Raw genomic sequence first — 16445 nt, 5'->3', positions numbered from 1 at the left:
TTTATTTTGAGATAGAGCCTCTCTCCATCACCCTGGCTAGAGTGCAATGGCATGATCTCGGCTCACTGCAACCTCTGCCTCCTGGGTTCAAACGATTTCCGGCTTACTTTTGTATTTTTAGTAGAGACGGGGGTTTTACCATGTTGGCCCCGCTGGTCTTGAACTCCTGACCTCAAATGATCCACTCACCTCAGTCTCTCAAAGTGCTGGGATTACAGGCGTGAATCACCACACTGGGCCAAAAAAACTTAAAAATTAGCCAGACGTGGTGGTGTGTGCCTGTGGTCCCAGCTACTTGGGGGACTGAGGTGGAAGGATTACTTAACCCCAAGAGGTCAAGGCTGCGGTGAGCCGTGATTGTGCCACCACACTCCAGCCTGGGCGACAGAGCGAGACCCTGTCTCAGAAAAAAAAAAAAGGTGAGGTCATACAGGGTATCAGTGGACAAGCTGAGAACGAAACCAAAGTCTTTCTAACGCCGAAACTTTGTCTTCTGCTCATTCCAGCCTGAAAGGAAGGTGAACCAAGATGAAACCCGTGCCCATTCAAGCAGGGTCTGTGTGTCCAAGGAGAGCTGTCTGCCGTCTACAAAGGGCACAGAGGAGAGGGTGATGCTTAACCCAAAGGAGGTCTCGCTGATGGTGGAATTTCAGGCACTGTGTGTACGTTTGGCTGATTAGGCTGAGACCAGTGTCCTTGACTGGAACTGAGATGCTCCTCCATGCCCATCCTCGGCTCCCAGGCCCTCCACGTAAGTTCTACCCACCAGGGGACACTGCTTCCGTCTGCCACCTCTTCTTCCCACGAGCCCTGGTACACCCTAGATTCTCAGGGCTGTGGCTCCTTGCTTTACAAATGAGTAAGTTGGTGGCAGGGAAGGAAGTGGGCTGGGCCATGACCAAGAGTCATTATGATTCACGGGGAAAACCCTGCCCTCCCGATTCAACTCTGTGTGCAAAAAGACTTTGTGCGGATTCCTAGGGTCACACAGTCAATGTATGTAGATAGACCACTAGAGGTATACACAGCCCCTCACCACCGTCCACCAACTCCCCCACCCCCGGGTCTGCCTGCAGCCCTGGATGGGGATCCTGTCCCTGGGGGAGGTGTGGACAGGTATGGGTTGAGGTTTTGTTTATATGTTGAACACACTGGGGTTCCAGGTAAGTTTCTGTCAGAAAAAAGCACTTCACTGCTGAGGCAGAAATTTCAAAATATTGAACCACTTTTGGATCCTGGCAGAAGGGAATTTTCCCAGGGTGATAAAAGTGTTCTAAAATTAGATTTGAGTGATGGCTGCCCAAAAGGAATTACGATATTATTAAAGAAATCATGGCTTTTCTGAACAACTGAAAACTCGAACACTGAGCATTTGAAGATATTAAGGAATTGTTGATTTTTACGTTCACTGTTTTGGTGAAATGATGGCATTGTGAGTGTGTTTTTAAAATGAGTCCTTATCTTTTAAAGATACAGGCGGAAATAGCTATAAAATGATCTGATGGCTGGGATTTGCTTTCAAATAATACAGGAGTGGGCCGTGGGTGAGGAGAGGGAACCAGACTGCTTGTGAGCTGAGTGACAGGTGTGTGGTTGCTAGGGGAGACATTTCTCTCTGCTTTCAATGGGTGTGTAAAATTTCCCATAATAAAAAAGTGGCTTTTAAATTGTTTTAACCATTGGCCTGGCGCAGTGGCTCAGGCCTGTAATCCCAGCCAGCACCTTGGGAGATAGAGGCAGGCAGATCGCTTGAGGTCAGGAGTTCAAGACCAGCCTGGGCAACCTGGTGAAACCCCCATCTCTATTGAAAAAATATAAAAATTACCTGAGTACGGTGGCATGCACCTGTAATCCCAGCTACTCGAGAAGCTGAGGCAGGAGAATCACTTGAACCCGGGAGGCAGAGGTTGCTGTGATCTGAGGTTGTGCCACTGCACTCCAGCTTTGGGGACAGAGTGAAACTCCCATCTCAAAAAAAAAAAAAAAAAGAAAAAATTGTTTTAACCATTCTAATGGAATGAGGAAAGAATTCTAAAAAATTCTTTTTTTTTTTTTTTTTTTTGAGACAGAGTCTCACTCTGTCCCCCAGGCTGGAGTGCAATAGCGCAATCACAACTTACCGCAGCTTCCATCTCCTGTGTTCAAGTGATCCTCCTGCCTCAGCCTCCGGAGTAGCTGGAATTACAAGCATGTACCACCACACCTGGCTAATTTTTTTTTTTTTTTTTTTTGTGGAGACAGAGTTTTGCTCTTATTGCCCAGGCTGGAGTGCAATGGTGCGATCTCGGCTCACTGCAACCTCCGCCTCCTGGGTTCAAGCAACTCTCCTGCCTCAGCTTCCCCAGTCGCTGGGATTACAGGCATGCGCCACCACGCCCCACTAATTTTGCATTTTTAGTAGAGACAGGATGTCTCCATGTTGGTCAGGCTGGTCTCGAACTCCTGACCTCAGGTGATCCGCCCGCCTTGGCCTCCCAAAGTGCTGGGATTATAGGTATGAGCCACTGTGCCCGGCCTTTCTTTTTATTTTATTTTTGGTAGAGATGGTACTCACTATGTTCCCCCAGCTGGTCTGAAACTCCCGAGCTCAAGCAATCCTCACACCTCAACCTCCCAAAATGCTGGGGTTATAGGAGTGAGGCACCATGCCTGACCCAGGCCTAACCATCATTCTAAATCAAGTCCAACCCCTTCCCACTTTCCTGAAGGGAAAAATGAGGTGCAGAGAGAGGAAGGAACCCCTAACCAGGTCCCTTTAGGGTCCCCAGAGAACCCTGGCACTCTCTGCTGGCCTCTATCCCCCTAACTCTGACCTTCACTCCCTCCCCTCCAGCACCTTCCAGAAAAGCTCTAGGTGGCTGGTCCCCCTCTGACCGCCTTCTACCACTTTCCCCTGCCCCTCACTCAGCTCCAGCCACACCAGGCTCCCTGATGTCCTTATGCTCATCAAAGCCCCTCCTGCCCCAGGGCGTTGAATTCACTTGTACCTTCTACCAAAAACACCGTCCTCCCACACACCCACAGGCTCCCTCCTCTGTCACCTCCTTCAAGCCAGAAAGGGCCACCACCACCACCTCCCAGACTAAAACAGCAACCCCCGCTCCTCTCTATCCACTTGCCCTATTTTATTTGATTTTATTTATTTTGAGACACGATCTCGCTCTGTTGCCCAGGCTGGAGTGCAGTGGTGCAATCTTAGTTTACTACAATCTCTGCCTCTTGGGCTCAAGCGATTCTCCCACCTCAGACTCCCAAGTAGCTGGAATTACTGGTGCACACCACCACGCCCGGCTAATTATTATGTTTTTTGTAGAGATAGGATATCACTATGGTGCCCAGGTTGGTCTCAAACTCCTGGCCTCAAGCGATCCGCCCACCTTGGCCTCCCAAAGTGCTGGGATTACAGGCCTGAGCCACTGCACCTGACCTATTTCACTTTTTATAGCTTTTATCTCTGCCTGGCATTAAATACCATACCAGGGTGTTTTTTTTTTTTTAATTATTATTGCCCATCTCCCTCCAATAGGATTTAGCCCAACAAAGGAAAGGATGTGCCTTTGCAAACAGCCTGGTACATAGTCCATGCTTGATAAATATTTGTTAAATGATTGAATGGCTTGGAAAAACCCAAATCAATGAGGTGAGGAGGGTGGGGACGGGTATCCAGGCCTTCTCCAATCCACCTGTCCACCTGCCTCCTCTCCTCTCTCCTGCATGGAAGCCTGGGTGCTCTTTTTTTACTCTGTCTCAAACACAGTGAGACAGAGTCTCACTCTGTCACCCAGGCTGGAGTGCAGTGGTGCGATCTCAGCTCACAGCAACCTCTGACTCCCGGGCTTAAGTGATTCTCCTGCCTCAGCCTCCTGAGTGTCTGGGATTACAGGTGCCAGTCACCATGCCTGGCTAATTTTGTTTTTTTTTTTTTTTAGTAGAGATGGGGCTTCTCCATGTTGGTCAGGCTGCTCTTGAACTCCTGACCTCAGGTGATCCAACCGCCTCAGCCTCTCAAAGTGCTGGGATTACAGGTGTGAGCCTCTGCACCTGGCCGCCTGGGTGCTCTTTCTAGGGTCAGGAATTAAGGGAACATTTGGTCCTTTCTCCCCAAGAACAACCTCTCCAGGCCCAGCCAGAGTCAATTTCAGGCCTTGCCAGGCTGGCACAGGAAGCCACACCCTGAGGTCAGATCGCTGAGCAAATATTATGGCGCCCGCTGCCCTGCCCAAGATAAGGGGAGGCTGAAAGGGGTTCGGAAACCTGCTTCAGCCTAAGAGACTGGGAAGGGTGGGTGTGACGCTGCAGTGCCTCTAGAGCCCAGCCTGGTCACGCTCTGCAGGCAGACAGCAGATCACAAGGAAACTGAGCCTCTCTGAAGACTTCTCTCTCTGTGTCATCTACACCTGGTGTCCAGTTCCACAAACATGCTCAGAGCCCCTGCTCTTGCCAGACGATTTGCTGGGCAGTGCTGAGGACACAGTGGTGACAGTCCAGCCCTGCCCAGCTGAGGCTCCCAGGCCAGTGGGGGGAAAAGACCCAGCCTCAGACAGCGAGAACCCAAGGCAGTCAGGGCTGGGACAGAGAATTCCAGGCCTTGGAATCCAGGAGGGCTTCCTGGAGGAGGGGGTTTGGGGAAGGCAGTGGAATAGAGCAGAGGGAAGCAGGGATATTCTGGGTAGAATGCAAGTGAGACAGAAGAACTGAAGCAGAGGGTTCCCAGAAGCAAGGGGTGTTCCATGTAGCTGGTCAGGTGGGCAGGAGCCAGGCCAAGCAGGACCTCCTGGGCCACAGCGAGGAACCTGGGCTTCCTCCCAAGGGCACTGGGGGAGCCACAGCAGGTTCTGAGCAGGGAGGGGCAGTGGCAGGTTTTTGTTTTAGAAAGAGCCTCTGTCTGCCATGTGGAGGGGCAATGGGAGTGGGGGAGACCAGAACCAGAGACTAGGGAGGAGGCTGGTGGGGAAACAGGAGGACCCACACAAGGTGGGCTGGTGGGGTGGTCACCTAGACCAGGGCGGGGGCTGCAGGGACGGAGAGAAGATAAACTTAGAGTCAGTTGCCAGAAGGGGTGGCATGTTCGGGGAGTAGGGGGAGGCATCAGGGAGGAGGCCCCAGGTCTCTTCCCAGTGATGAGGTGGGTAGTGGCGCCTTCCCTGATAAGGAAACTAGGAGAAGAAACACTTCTGGGGGAAGACGCCCAGGTCAGTTTGGGACAAGGTGAGTGAGAGGTGCCCGGGGACATCGGGGAGGCATCCTGATTGATACTGGGATGAGGTCCCAGGGCTCTGGGCCAGGATGGAGAAGGGTGAGGTGAGGTCACAGGTGGGGAGGGGGCAGCAGGAGGTGCCAGGACGCTCTCTGTGCCTCTCACCTGGCCTCACCCACGCTTCCTCAGGGCCTCCTCCCGCTTGTCAGTGCCCTACCCCGTGAGGGCAGCCTAGGACACAGTGCTGGAGGCAAACCAGGACAGGTGAGCACCGATGTGGCCCCCTGCCCAGAAGCAGGCTGTGGAGGCCTCAGAGGAACCAGGACTCAGAAGCCATCAGGATGTGGGTGATAAGAACACAGCTTTCAGCAGCTCCAGCACCATAACCCCCTCGGCTCCTGCCCAGCATCGTCTCAGAGACACCTTCCCTGGTACCCTCCCTCCACCCCAATTTAAAGTAGCAAACCAGGCCAGGGGCAGTGGCTCATGCCTGTAATCCCAGCACTCTGAGAGGCCAAGGTGGGAAGATCACTTGAGGCCAAGAGTTTGAGACCAGCCAGGGCAACATAGCGAGACCCCATCTCTACAAAAAAATAAATGGCAAATCCCCTTTCTGACTTTATTTTTCAATCTATCGTGGAAAAAATTTACCTTTCCTTTATTTACTCTGCAAATGTCGGCCCCCCAAGGACACGGATTTCATCTGTCTTGTGCACAGCTGCATCCTCAGCACCTAGAACAGCACCTGGCAAACAATAGGTGCTCATTCAATATTTGTCCAATAAATGAATGAGTGATTTACTGAGCATTTACTCTGTGCCAGTCGTGGGAAGTACCATACTTCACACGTGTATCTACTTAATCCTTACAACAGCCCTGTGATATGAATACTATTGTTTTCCCTATTTTACAAATAAGGAAACTGAGGCCTGGCAGATTCCATAAATTGCCTAGGGTCCTGGAGGTAGGAAACAGTGGAACTGTGTCCAGAGCCTATACTTTTTTTTGACGGAGTTTCACTCTTTTGCCCAGGGTTCAAGCAATTCTCCTGCCTCAGCCTCCCAAGTAGCTGGGATTACAGGTGCTCGCCACCACACCTGGCTAATTTTTATATTTTTAGTAGAGACACGGTTTCACCATGTTGGCCAGGCTGGTCTCGAACTCACGCCCAGCCAGAGCCTATACTTTTAATAACAGTTACACCAGTCAGATCCACGTCCACCAGGTCCTGGCTTAAATCCGTGACTTGTAGCATCTCACTAACTGCTGTCAACAATCCTGAAGTAAAGTCCATATCATCTATATTTTTTTGTTTGTTTTTGAAATGGAGTCTTGCTCTGTCACCCAGCCTGGAGGGCAGTGGTATGATCTTGGCTCACTGCAACCTCTGCCTCCTGGATTCAAGTGATTCTCCTACCTCAGCCTCCCTAGTAGCTAGGATTACAGGCATGTGCCACCATGACCAGCTAACTTTTATGTTTTGTTTTTGTTTTTGTTTTTTGAGATGGAGTCTCACTCTGTTGCCTAGGCTGGAGTGCAGTGGCGAGATCTCAGCTCACTGCAACCTCTGCCTCCCAGGTTCAAGAGATGCTCCTGCCTTAGCCTCCCGAGTAGCTGGGACTACAGGCGCACACCACCACACCCAGCTAATTTTTTATATTTTTAGTAGAGATAAGGTTTCACTATATTGGCCAGGCTGGTCCCGAACTCCCGACCTTGTGATCCTCCTGCCTCGGCCGCCAAAAGTGCTGGGATTATAGGCATGGGTCACCACACCCTGCTAACTTTTGTATTTTTAATAGATATGGGGTTTCGCCATGTTGGTCAGGCTGGTTGTGAACTCCTTACCTCAGGTGATCTGCCTGTCTCGGCCTCCCAAAGTGCTGGGACTACAGACACCTGCCACCACACCTGGCTATTTTTATTATTATTATTTTTAGTAGAGACAGGGTTTCGCCATGTTGGCCAGGCTGGTCTCGAACTCCTGACCTCAAATGATCCATCCGCCTCGGCCTCCCAAAGTACTGGGATGACAGGCGTGAGCTACCACACCCAGCCATCATCTCTATTTTTCAGAATAATAAATGGAGTCTCAACAAGGGACTGTCCCCAGCCCCACTTTGGGTAAGTGCAGAGCCGGTGTCAAAACTCAGCTCTCCTTGGCCCCAAAGCCTCCGAATATGCCCATTTGACAGAGAGGGGAAAACAAGGGCTCCGAAGAGGAGAAAGAGAATGTGAATTTCTGAGCACTTTGCAGGAAGCCAACAAGAAGGAGAGCCCCAAAGAAAACATGTAGCCATACAGCCTCCTGCCCTTCTGTCTGGGTTTGCACACAGACCAGGGCTCAAATCCCCTCTCCCTGCGGGAACCTGGACAAGTGGGAGTCCCCACCTGGCACATCTCAGTCTGCAAAGGGGGAGTCCGAAAAGTGCCCACTTTACAGGGTTGTTTTGCCATCCACTGATATAACACTTACAGGTCCCCTGCACTGAGTGGGGCTGGGAAAGGTGCAGTGACTTTTTACTGATTTTATTCCTTGGTGACTCCCAAGCTCTCTGAGGAGGCCATGGGCCTGGGTGGTCGGTAAGAACTACCCGAAAATCTTCCCCTACTTTTCCTCTCTTCTCGGCGACCTGGTTCCTCTCCCAGTACCAAATCCGGGCCCTCGGCACAAAGAGGGTTAGGTGGCTGCCCCAGGAGGCCTGCCCAGGTCACGGCCTCTGGCCGGTGCCCGCCACACCCACCCTGGTACCCAAACTGGGCCCCAGATCCTTGGTGACTCGATCCCTCCAAATTCAGGTGATCTCCCCTGGCTCCAAATCACCAAACCCTCCCAGGTCCTGCGGCAGACGGAGCCGAGCCCCAACCAGGAAGGGAGTCCGAGCACTGGGACTTCAACGCCACCATCTCCAAGACTCGGTTTGGGGTGAAAGATGGCGCTGACTGGGTACAGCTGGCTGCTCCTCAGTGGTGAGCGAGAATGGCACCCCCCAGCACCTCAGTCCCTTGAGGACCCCAGGGAGGGGAGGGGACCCCCAGTCTGAAAGAGGGAAGGTGTGAGCAAAAGTCCAGCGTGATAGGGAGGGAGGGCAGCCCTGCTTCACACTGGCACAGTCCACCCCTCCAAGAGGCACCTGCAGTGGGCAGGCTGGGGACAGCCATCCAGAGAGGTTTTCAGGGTGGGCTTTGGAGATTTCTAAGCCCAGGGCATGAGCCAGGACAAGGGAGCTGCTGTTGCTCCTTCATTCCTGCAGGTTTCTGTTTTATCAGCTATGGAAGCCTTGATGAGGCTAAACTCTTCCCAGAAGCTGTTTCTCCCGGAAGATACAGCTTGGGGCAGTTGCCTTTCCCTTCTCAGCCTCTGTGTGAGTGTGAAATAGGCCTCGCTGACAGAGTCATGTAAAGATCATTATAAGCAGCACAATATCTGCTGTGTGCCCGGAGCTGTTCTGAGAGCTTCTCATGTGTTTAAAAGCACCTATGAGAGGCCGGGCACGGTGGCTCACGCCAGTAATCTCAGCACTTTGGGAGGCCAAGGTGGGTGGATCACCTGAGGTCAGGAGTTTAAGACCAGCCTGGGTAACATAGTAAAACCCCATCTCTACTAAAATACAAAAAATTAACCAGGTGTGGAGGCCCATGCCTGTTGTTCCAGCTGCTCGGGAAGCTGAGGCAGGAGAATCACTTGAACCCAGGAGGTGGAGATTGCAGTCAGCCAAGATTGCACCACCGCACTCTAGCCTGGGCAACAGAACAAGACTCCATTTCTAAAAAATACCCCAAACCACCTATGAGGGAGGCCCACACATGAACCCCCACTTCATAGGGAGAAAACGAGGCTCAGAAAAATGCAATCATTGGCTGCTGTCACACAGCCAGAAAGTGGCAGGACTGAGGGCTAGCCCCTCACTCCTAGCCACACTCTAAGAGCCTGGAAAGTACCAGAAAGCTGGCCAGCCATGTAAGTCCTTTTTACGTGAGCACTGTCACAGCCGCCCGTTCCAGGTAACCACACGTCATTCAAACCCAAGCAGCCCCGACCATCTCATCAGGCTTGGGGCTGATCTGCTTGGTTGAGAAGGAGAGGGATGGAGTATGTTCATCTTACCCCTGCTTTCCACTGTAGGCGAGCTTGGAGAGGCAGAGGAAGAGCCCCAGACTGGGAGTCAGGACCCGGGGGCAGGCCCTGACGTCTTACGTGGGGCCATACAATTAGCTGGGCTGGATACGCAGCCGAATCTCGTGAGACTTGGTTTGGTGACTGTCACGATGGGAAAACCCTTTGGGTCCTGCTTAAAGCCACAGGCCCTGTGGGCTGAGCACTTGCTTTGCACTTGCCGTATGCAAGATGTGATGCTAGATCCTCGGCACAGTCCGTCAAACCCAATCCTCACAACACATCCCTCCCTCCCTGGGACTGAGTCCTTCCCTGGGACTGAGCTCCTGCATCTGACTAACATGTATTGGGCATTTACTGTATACCAGGCATTCTAAATGTGTTATGTGTACAGGATCCTTACACCCTTGTAAGGCAGGTAGGCCTGTCATCCCCATGTGAGAGTTGGAAGAACAGAAACACAGAGAAAGACAGTGTACTCGAAGCCACTCAGATAAACTCCCAGAAAGATTAGGTGGCTGAGATGTTGAGAGTCAGAGAGTTGCAGGTTCAAATCCTGGTTTTGCCTGTCCTTGTTTACACAGAAGGACATTGGGCTGGGAACGTGCCCCGAGCCTGAGTCTCTTCTTCTGTCAAATGGGGCAATTGATCAAACCTGCCTCATCCAACCCCTCTGACTCCTCTTCCTCAGCCACATTCCTGAATGTGGGGGCTGAGATCTCTATCACCCTGGAGCCTGCCCAGCCAACCGAAGGGGACAACGTCACGCTGGTCGTCCATGGGCTTTCGGGGGAACTGCTCGCCTACAACTGGTACGCGGGGCCCACACTCAGCGTATCGTACCTGGTGGCCAGCTACATCGTGAGCACAGGCGATGAGACTCCTGGCCCGGCCCACACGGGGCGGGAGGCTGTGCGCCCCGATGGCAGCCTGGACATCCAGGGCGTCCTGCCCCGGCACTCAGGCACCTACATCCTGCAGACGTACAACAGGCAGTTTCAGACTGAGGTGGGCTACGGACACATGCAGGTCTATGGTGAGACACCCCCCAACACCCCGCTCTGCCCCAGCCGGGCCTTCCAACCTCCTTCTCAATCCTTCTTAAAAAAAAAAAAATCTAACAAATGTTTAAACCATCAGTGAAAAAGTTTCTAAAATAACCTCAAAATGCTCATCTCCTTCAGGATGGCCTCCAGGATTAGACCTGCCTCCTAAAGCCATTCTTTGTCCCTCCGGCTGAGGGTGTAGGGGCACAGCCACAGTCTGGCCATGCCCCTTGTCTGGGGAAGGGAAGGCCCTCGGAGCAGGCGGTGCCCGGCCCCCTCCCCCTCTGTCTCTTGCCTCCACAGAGATCCTGGCCCAGCCCACAGTCTTGGCCAACAGCACGGCACTGGTGGAGCGTCGAGACACCCTGCGCCTTATGTGCGGCAGCCCCAGCACCACAGCCGAGGTCCGCTGGTTCTTCAACGGTGGGGCCCTGCCTGTCGCTCTCCGCCTGGGCCTGTCCCCCGACGGCCGGGTGCTGGCCAGGCATGGCATCCGCCGGGAGGAGGCCGGTGCCTATCAATGTGAGGTGTGGAACGCGGTCAGTGCCAGCCGCAGCGAGCCCATCAACCTGACCGTGTACTGTGAGTCCTCCTGGCCCCACTAGAGATACCCAGTGTCCAAACCTCATGGATGGGGAAACCGAGGCCAGGAGAGGGGATCCAAGGGCACACAGCAAGCCAGCAGGCAAGCTGGGGTTGGGGACCAGGGGGCCCTCTTAAAGTGCACTTGCCCTGGCCAGGCACAGTGGCTCATGCCTGTAATCCCAGCACTCTGGGAGGCCTAGGTAGGGGGATCACTTGAACCCAGAAGTTTGAGACCACCCTGGGCAATACAGCAAGATCCCATCTCTACCGAAAACATAAAAATTAGCCAGGTGTGGTGGCACATGCCTGTAGTCCCAGCCACTCAGGAGGCTTGAGCCCCAGAGGCCGAAGTTGCAGGTGCAGTGAGCTATGATTGCACCACTGCACTCCAGCCTGGGCGACAGAGCAAGATGCTGTCTCAAAAAAAAAAAAAAAAGAAAGAAAGAAAGAAACGAAGAAAAAAACATATACTTGCCCCATATCCTAAAGGACTTCTACAGACCACCTTTACTATTGAATAATCCTTCAGTTAGGAGCAATATCTGCAGAGAAAGGAAACAGGGCCAGTTGGTTTGAAAAGGGAGCGGGGGAGGAAATAATGTAATGGGAGGGGACACAAAATTTAACAACATAACCAAAGCATGCAGTCATTCCCAGGGTCAGCAGATGTGCAGTGTGGAATCCTGGGAAAATAAATCACTGAGGTACATGAGGACCCGTGATGTAGAAAAACTTAGTGCCTAGAATCCTAGAATCCTACAACCAGAGAATTCTGGACTTCAGAAGCACTGAATTCCAGACTCTGAGAATCTTAGAAACTCTAGATGCAGAGTTTCTTAGAATCTTAGAATCTAATCCTGAAATCTTAGAGTCTAGAATCTTGGAAACATAGATTTCTAGAACCTTAGAACCTTAGAACCTAGAAGCACCAATTCTTGAAGCCCTAGAATTCCACACTCTTAGAATGGCTTTGTCAGAAAAAAACAAAAAATCATTTAGGCATTTTTTATTTGTCAATGGAGCCATAGATTTCAAAAATACCTTGAAATGTTATCTGGCCCAACACATTCTTTTTACAGAACAGAAAGCTGAGATGCTCCGAGAGGGAGTGATTCTCAAGATCCCAGAACAAGTTAGAGTTAAGGCCAGAGCTTTTTTTTCCCCTCCACTAGGCCAAGATATTCCCAGGGACCTAGGCTGGTGGAGAGAAAACGAGGGGTTCCCACCTCCACTCCTCCTTCCCTATACTGCCCCATCTCTCCCTCCTGCCCTCACAGTTGGCCCAGAACGTGTGGCCATCCTCCAGGATTCCACCACCCGCACAGGCTGCACCATCAAAGTTGACTTCAACACGTCCCTCACCCTGTGGTGCGTGTCCAGGTCCTGCCCAGAGCCCGAGTATGTGTGGGCCTTCAATGGGCAGGCCCTAAAGAACGGTCAAGACCACATCAACATCAGCAGTATGACAGCTGCCCAGGAGGGGACATACACATGTATTGCGAAGAACACCAAGACCCTGCTATCTGGATCTGCCTCAGTCGTGGTCAAGCTCTCTGGTGAGTCACCCCCAGCCTGACCACCCCCCAATCCCCACGGAGGCCTCATCAGGCTGTGAGGGTTAAGCCACCATTTGGGCCGGGCGCGGTGGCTCAAGCCTGTAATCCCAGCACTTTGGGAGGCCGAGACGGGCGGATCACGAGGTCAGGAGATCGAGAGCATCCTGGCTAACATGGTGAAACCCCGTCTCTACTAAAAAATACAAAAAACTAGCCGGGCGATTTGGCGGGCGCCTGTAGTCCCAGCTACTTGGGAGGCTGAGGCAGGAGAATGGCGTAAACCCGGGAGGCGGAGCTTGCAGTGAGCTGGGATCCGGCCACTGCACTCCAGCCCGGGCGACAGAGCGAGACTCCATCTCAAAAAAAAAAAAAAAAAAAAAAAAAAGCCACCATTTGCCCAAAAGAGAATTGGAACATAGTAGATTCACAGTTCATTGATGACCTGTGACAAAGTGGCATATCAAGTGGATCGCTTTGCATCTGGGTCTAAAGGGAGACAGCCCATGTCCTGCTCACCTGGAGAACAAATGGCAAACCATTGTGGGTTGACACAGTGGAAAATCACTCAGATGTCACTTCAGGTGGGTGCCACTGTTCTAAATTCAGTCACCAGCTGCTTAGGGACTTGATCTACCCCCCTACCACACAGACAGCTGAAATTCTGTGCAGCCAACTAGACTACCCAGTTATCTGACTCAGATGACGGGCACACACACACACACAGACACACACACACAACTGGAGAATCACAGCCAATTGCTGGCAAATGGAGAAACAGCTGGGGAGGCATTGTCATCTTGCTTCTGTCCTAAAATGACCTGAGGGCTGGGGCAGTGCAGGTGGTTGTCATTTCAGAGCCATTGCAATCCTCAGGCAACATTTTCTCATCTTCCGGGGATGGCGGCTTTGAATATTAAGGCCTCATTAATTCCACCTCGGTTCCTTCCCAAGTGGCCGTCATCCCCAGGGGACAGTGGGAAATGGTCCTTCCCTCCCTCCCACTAACAGGCTGGGTCTCATCCAAGGGGTGGATTTTCACCCAAAGCTGAAATGGCATCCCCAGAGGTAAGTGTGCCTCCCGCTCCACTCACCTGGGGCTTGGGCAGCTGGTCTTGACGGGAGACAGGGGGATGGACCAGATGACCTCAGGCACTACCCCAAGCCCTGCCTGTGCAGGCCAAGATGGGGGGTGTCCAAGGTATGCAGGTATGTTCAGGGAGTGGATACACTGCTCCCAAGGGCTTCTAGTACTGTCAGCAACTCTGTGGCAGGTGCTGGGAGAGAGACAGAAGAAAAGGAGACTAATCCGAAGGAGGAGACATGGCCTCTGTTCTTGGAGAGACAGTCCTGGGACAGGGAAACGTGGCTCCCTTATTCAAGGAATTGCTGCTCAAAGAGAAGAGGCAATGCCTCATCCTCCATGAGCTTCCAACCAGAAATGAGGGAGATATGACAACTCACCCTCAGTGGGCTCCTAGTCAGATGGAGGAGACACAGTCTGCACTTGGGGAGAATTTTCCTTCTGATGGGGAGACTTGGTCTCCAGGAGACATGGCCCTGTTTTTTTAGCATTCCTAGTCTGATGGGGTATCCACCTTTGGGGTACTCCTAATCTGATGGAGGAGTACAGGTCCCCACTTTCTAGGAATTTCCAGCCTGGTAGAATAGACATTTCCTTCTAACTTCTAGGGTCCCCAACTTGATTGGAAAAACCCAGCAACAATTTAGAATTTCTCAATCTGATGGAGGAAACAGTGCTGCCACCTTGTAGGAATTTTCAATCTGATGGAGGAGACATGGCCTCCCACCCTCTAGATGGAGGAGCTATGGTTTACACATTCTGGGGTCTCTCGGTCTGACAGACACAAGTCCCAACCATCTCACGGGGAAGACATGGTCTCCATTTTCTGGGATTTCCACTCTGATAGGGGAGACATGGCCCCTATATTTCGGGAATTTCCATTCTGATGGAGGAGACATGACCCAACCCTCCAGGGTCTTCCAGTTTGATGGGAGAGACACCTTTCAAAGGCTGCGAATTTATAGTCTGATAGGGGAGACACAGTCCCCTAGCAGACACTATTGGGACCCAGAATCCACCTCCACCACGACACAAGTCACCTCCTTCCTCAGTCTCCTTCCCAGCACCCTACAAGGGGAGTGCCAGCCAGCTGGGGGGAGGCCAGCAGGGGATGGGAGGGGAACACGATGCCAGATGCAGGCCAAGCTGACCCAGCCCCTTTGCTCTCTCCCCAGCTGCAGCAGTTGCCATGATGATCGTGCCCGTGCCCACCAAGCCAATGGAGGGCCAGGACGTGACGCTGACCGTGCAGGGCTACCCCAAGGACCTGCTGGTCTACGCCTGGTACCGCGGGCCTGCCTCCGAGCCCAACCGGCTGCTCAGCCAGCTGCCGTCAGGAACCTGGATTGCAGGCCCCGCGCACACAGGCCGGGAGGTGGGCTTCCCTAACTGCTCACTGTTGGTGCAAAAGCTGAACCTCACAGACACTGGCCGCTACACACTCAAGACCGTCACACTGCAGGGCAAGACCGAGACACTGGAAGTGGAGCTGCAGGTGGCCCGTGAGTGTGTGGGAAAGGGCAAGGCATGCCCCTTTTTAGACAAGGGCTCCCAAAAGGAGCCTTTGCTTCCTCCATCAGGCTGGGGGACATAGACCAAAGATGGATATCCCTCCCCCATCAGACTGAAGGAAGAGGCCTTGTCTCCTCCATCTAACTTGGGAGTCCCCAAATAGGGCTCTGCCTCTTCTATCAAACTAATGACCTACACTGTGGGTAGACTGGCCTCCTCCATCAGACTGAGGGTTGATAAAGGGGACCCCCATGCCTTCTCTCTCAAATAAGAGGTACAGCAGACTGAAGGTTTTAAAAGAGAAGGCATAGTCTGACGGTGGAGCATCCTTTTTCCTGCAGACAGGTGGACCCTAAAACATAGGGTCCATATTGGGGAAATGGGTTAATGATGGGAGTTTACCTCTCCTATCAGACTGCAGGCATAGAGTAAGGATGAATCAGATGGGGAGATCCTATGCAATGGGGATCATGTCTCCTCCTTTCTATTATCGTGAGGGCAAAGTTTCTATCATCAGATGGTGGAGTTTCTCTTTCAAACTGAAATAAGGATGGTCGACTCCATTAGGATGGAGGCTTCTACGTGTGGAAGTTGTGTCTCCTCCATCAGAATGGAAGTTCCCAGATGTTGGGCACCATGTCTCCCCATTGAACTGGGAGCTCCTAGAAGTCAGGAGCAATGTCTCCTCCACTGGATTGGGAATTCCCAAATGTTGAAGACCATGTCACCTCCCTCAGACTGGGAGCTCTCAGATGTTGGGAACTGTGTCTCCCCATCAGCTGGGAGCTTCTAAAGTCAGAAACTATGTCTCCTCCATCAGACTAGGAGCTCCCAGAGTCAAGATCCATGTCTCCTCCATCAGACTGAGAGCTGCCAGAGTCAGGATCTATGTCTCCTCCATCAGACTGGGAGCTCCCAGAGTTATAGACCATGTTTCCTCCATCAGACTGGGAGCTCCTGGAGTCAGGGACTATGTTTCCCTCATCAGACTGGGAGCTCCAGGAGTGAGGGTCCATGTCTCCTCCATCAGACCGGGAGCTCCCAGTGGCAGGGACCATGTCTCCTCCATCAGACTGGGAGCTCCCAGAGGCATGGTCCATGTCTCCTCCATGAGACTGGGAGCACCCAGAGTCAGGGACCATGTCTCCTTCATGAGACTGGGAGCGGGAGCTCTCAGAGTCAGGGACCATGTCTCCTCCATCAGACTGGGAGCTCCCAGAGGCACAGTCCATGTCTCCCCCATCAGACTGGGAGCTCCAAGAGGCACAGTTCATGTCTCCTCCATCAGACTGGGAGCTCCCAGAGTCAGGGACCATGTCTCCTCCATCAGACTGGGAGCTCCCAGAGCCAG

General features: G+C 52.5%; 1 protein-coding gene across 2 annotated transcripts in view; it reads left to right on the top strand.

Moving 5' to 3' along the window:
• The first annotated feature begins 490 nt into the window (after window positions 1-490).
• Window positions 491-16445, top strand: part of CEACAM16 (CEA cell adhesion molecule 16, tectorial membrane component) — a 16620-nt gene continuing 665 nt past the window's right edge. Inside the window, exons 1-6 of one of the 2 annotated variants that reach the window (XM_023194453.2) lie at window positions 491-751; window positions 8035-8167; window positions 10006-10350; window positions 10664-10942; window positions 12223-12501; window positions 14758-15084. In XM_023194453.2, coding sequence (XP_023050221.1) covers window positions 8131-8167; window positions 10006-10350; window positions 10664-10942; window positions 12223-12501; window positions 14758-15084 — 1267 coding nt within the window. In that variant the 5' untranslated portion in view covers window positions 491-751; window positions 8035-8130. Of the gene's footprint in view, window positions 752-8031; window positions 8168-10005; window positions 10351-10663; window positions 10943-12222; window positions 12502-14757; window positions 15724-16445 lie in introns of those variants that run through there. The other variant, XM_031934926.1, reaches the window with a different exon arrangement.

Source organism: Piliocolobus tephrosceles, chromosome 21 (assembly GCF_002776525.5).
Source record: "Piliocolobus tephrosceles isolate RC106 chromosome 21, ASM277652v3, whole genome shotgun sequence".
In the NCBI taxonomy this organism is placed as follows: domain Eukaryota; kingdom Metazoa; phylum Chordata; class Mammalia; order Primates; family Cercopithecidae; genus Piliocolobus; species Piliocolobus tephrosceles.
This window is presented reverse-complemented; position numbering and strand designations above follow the sequence as displayed.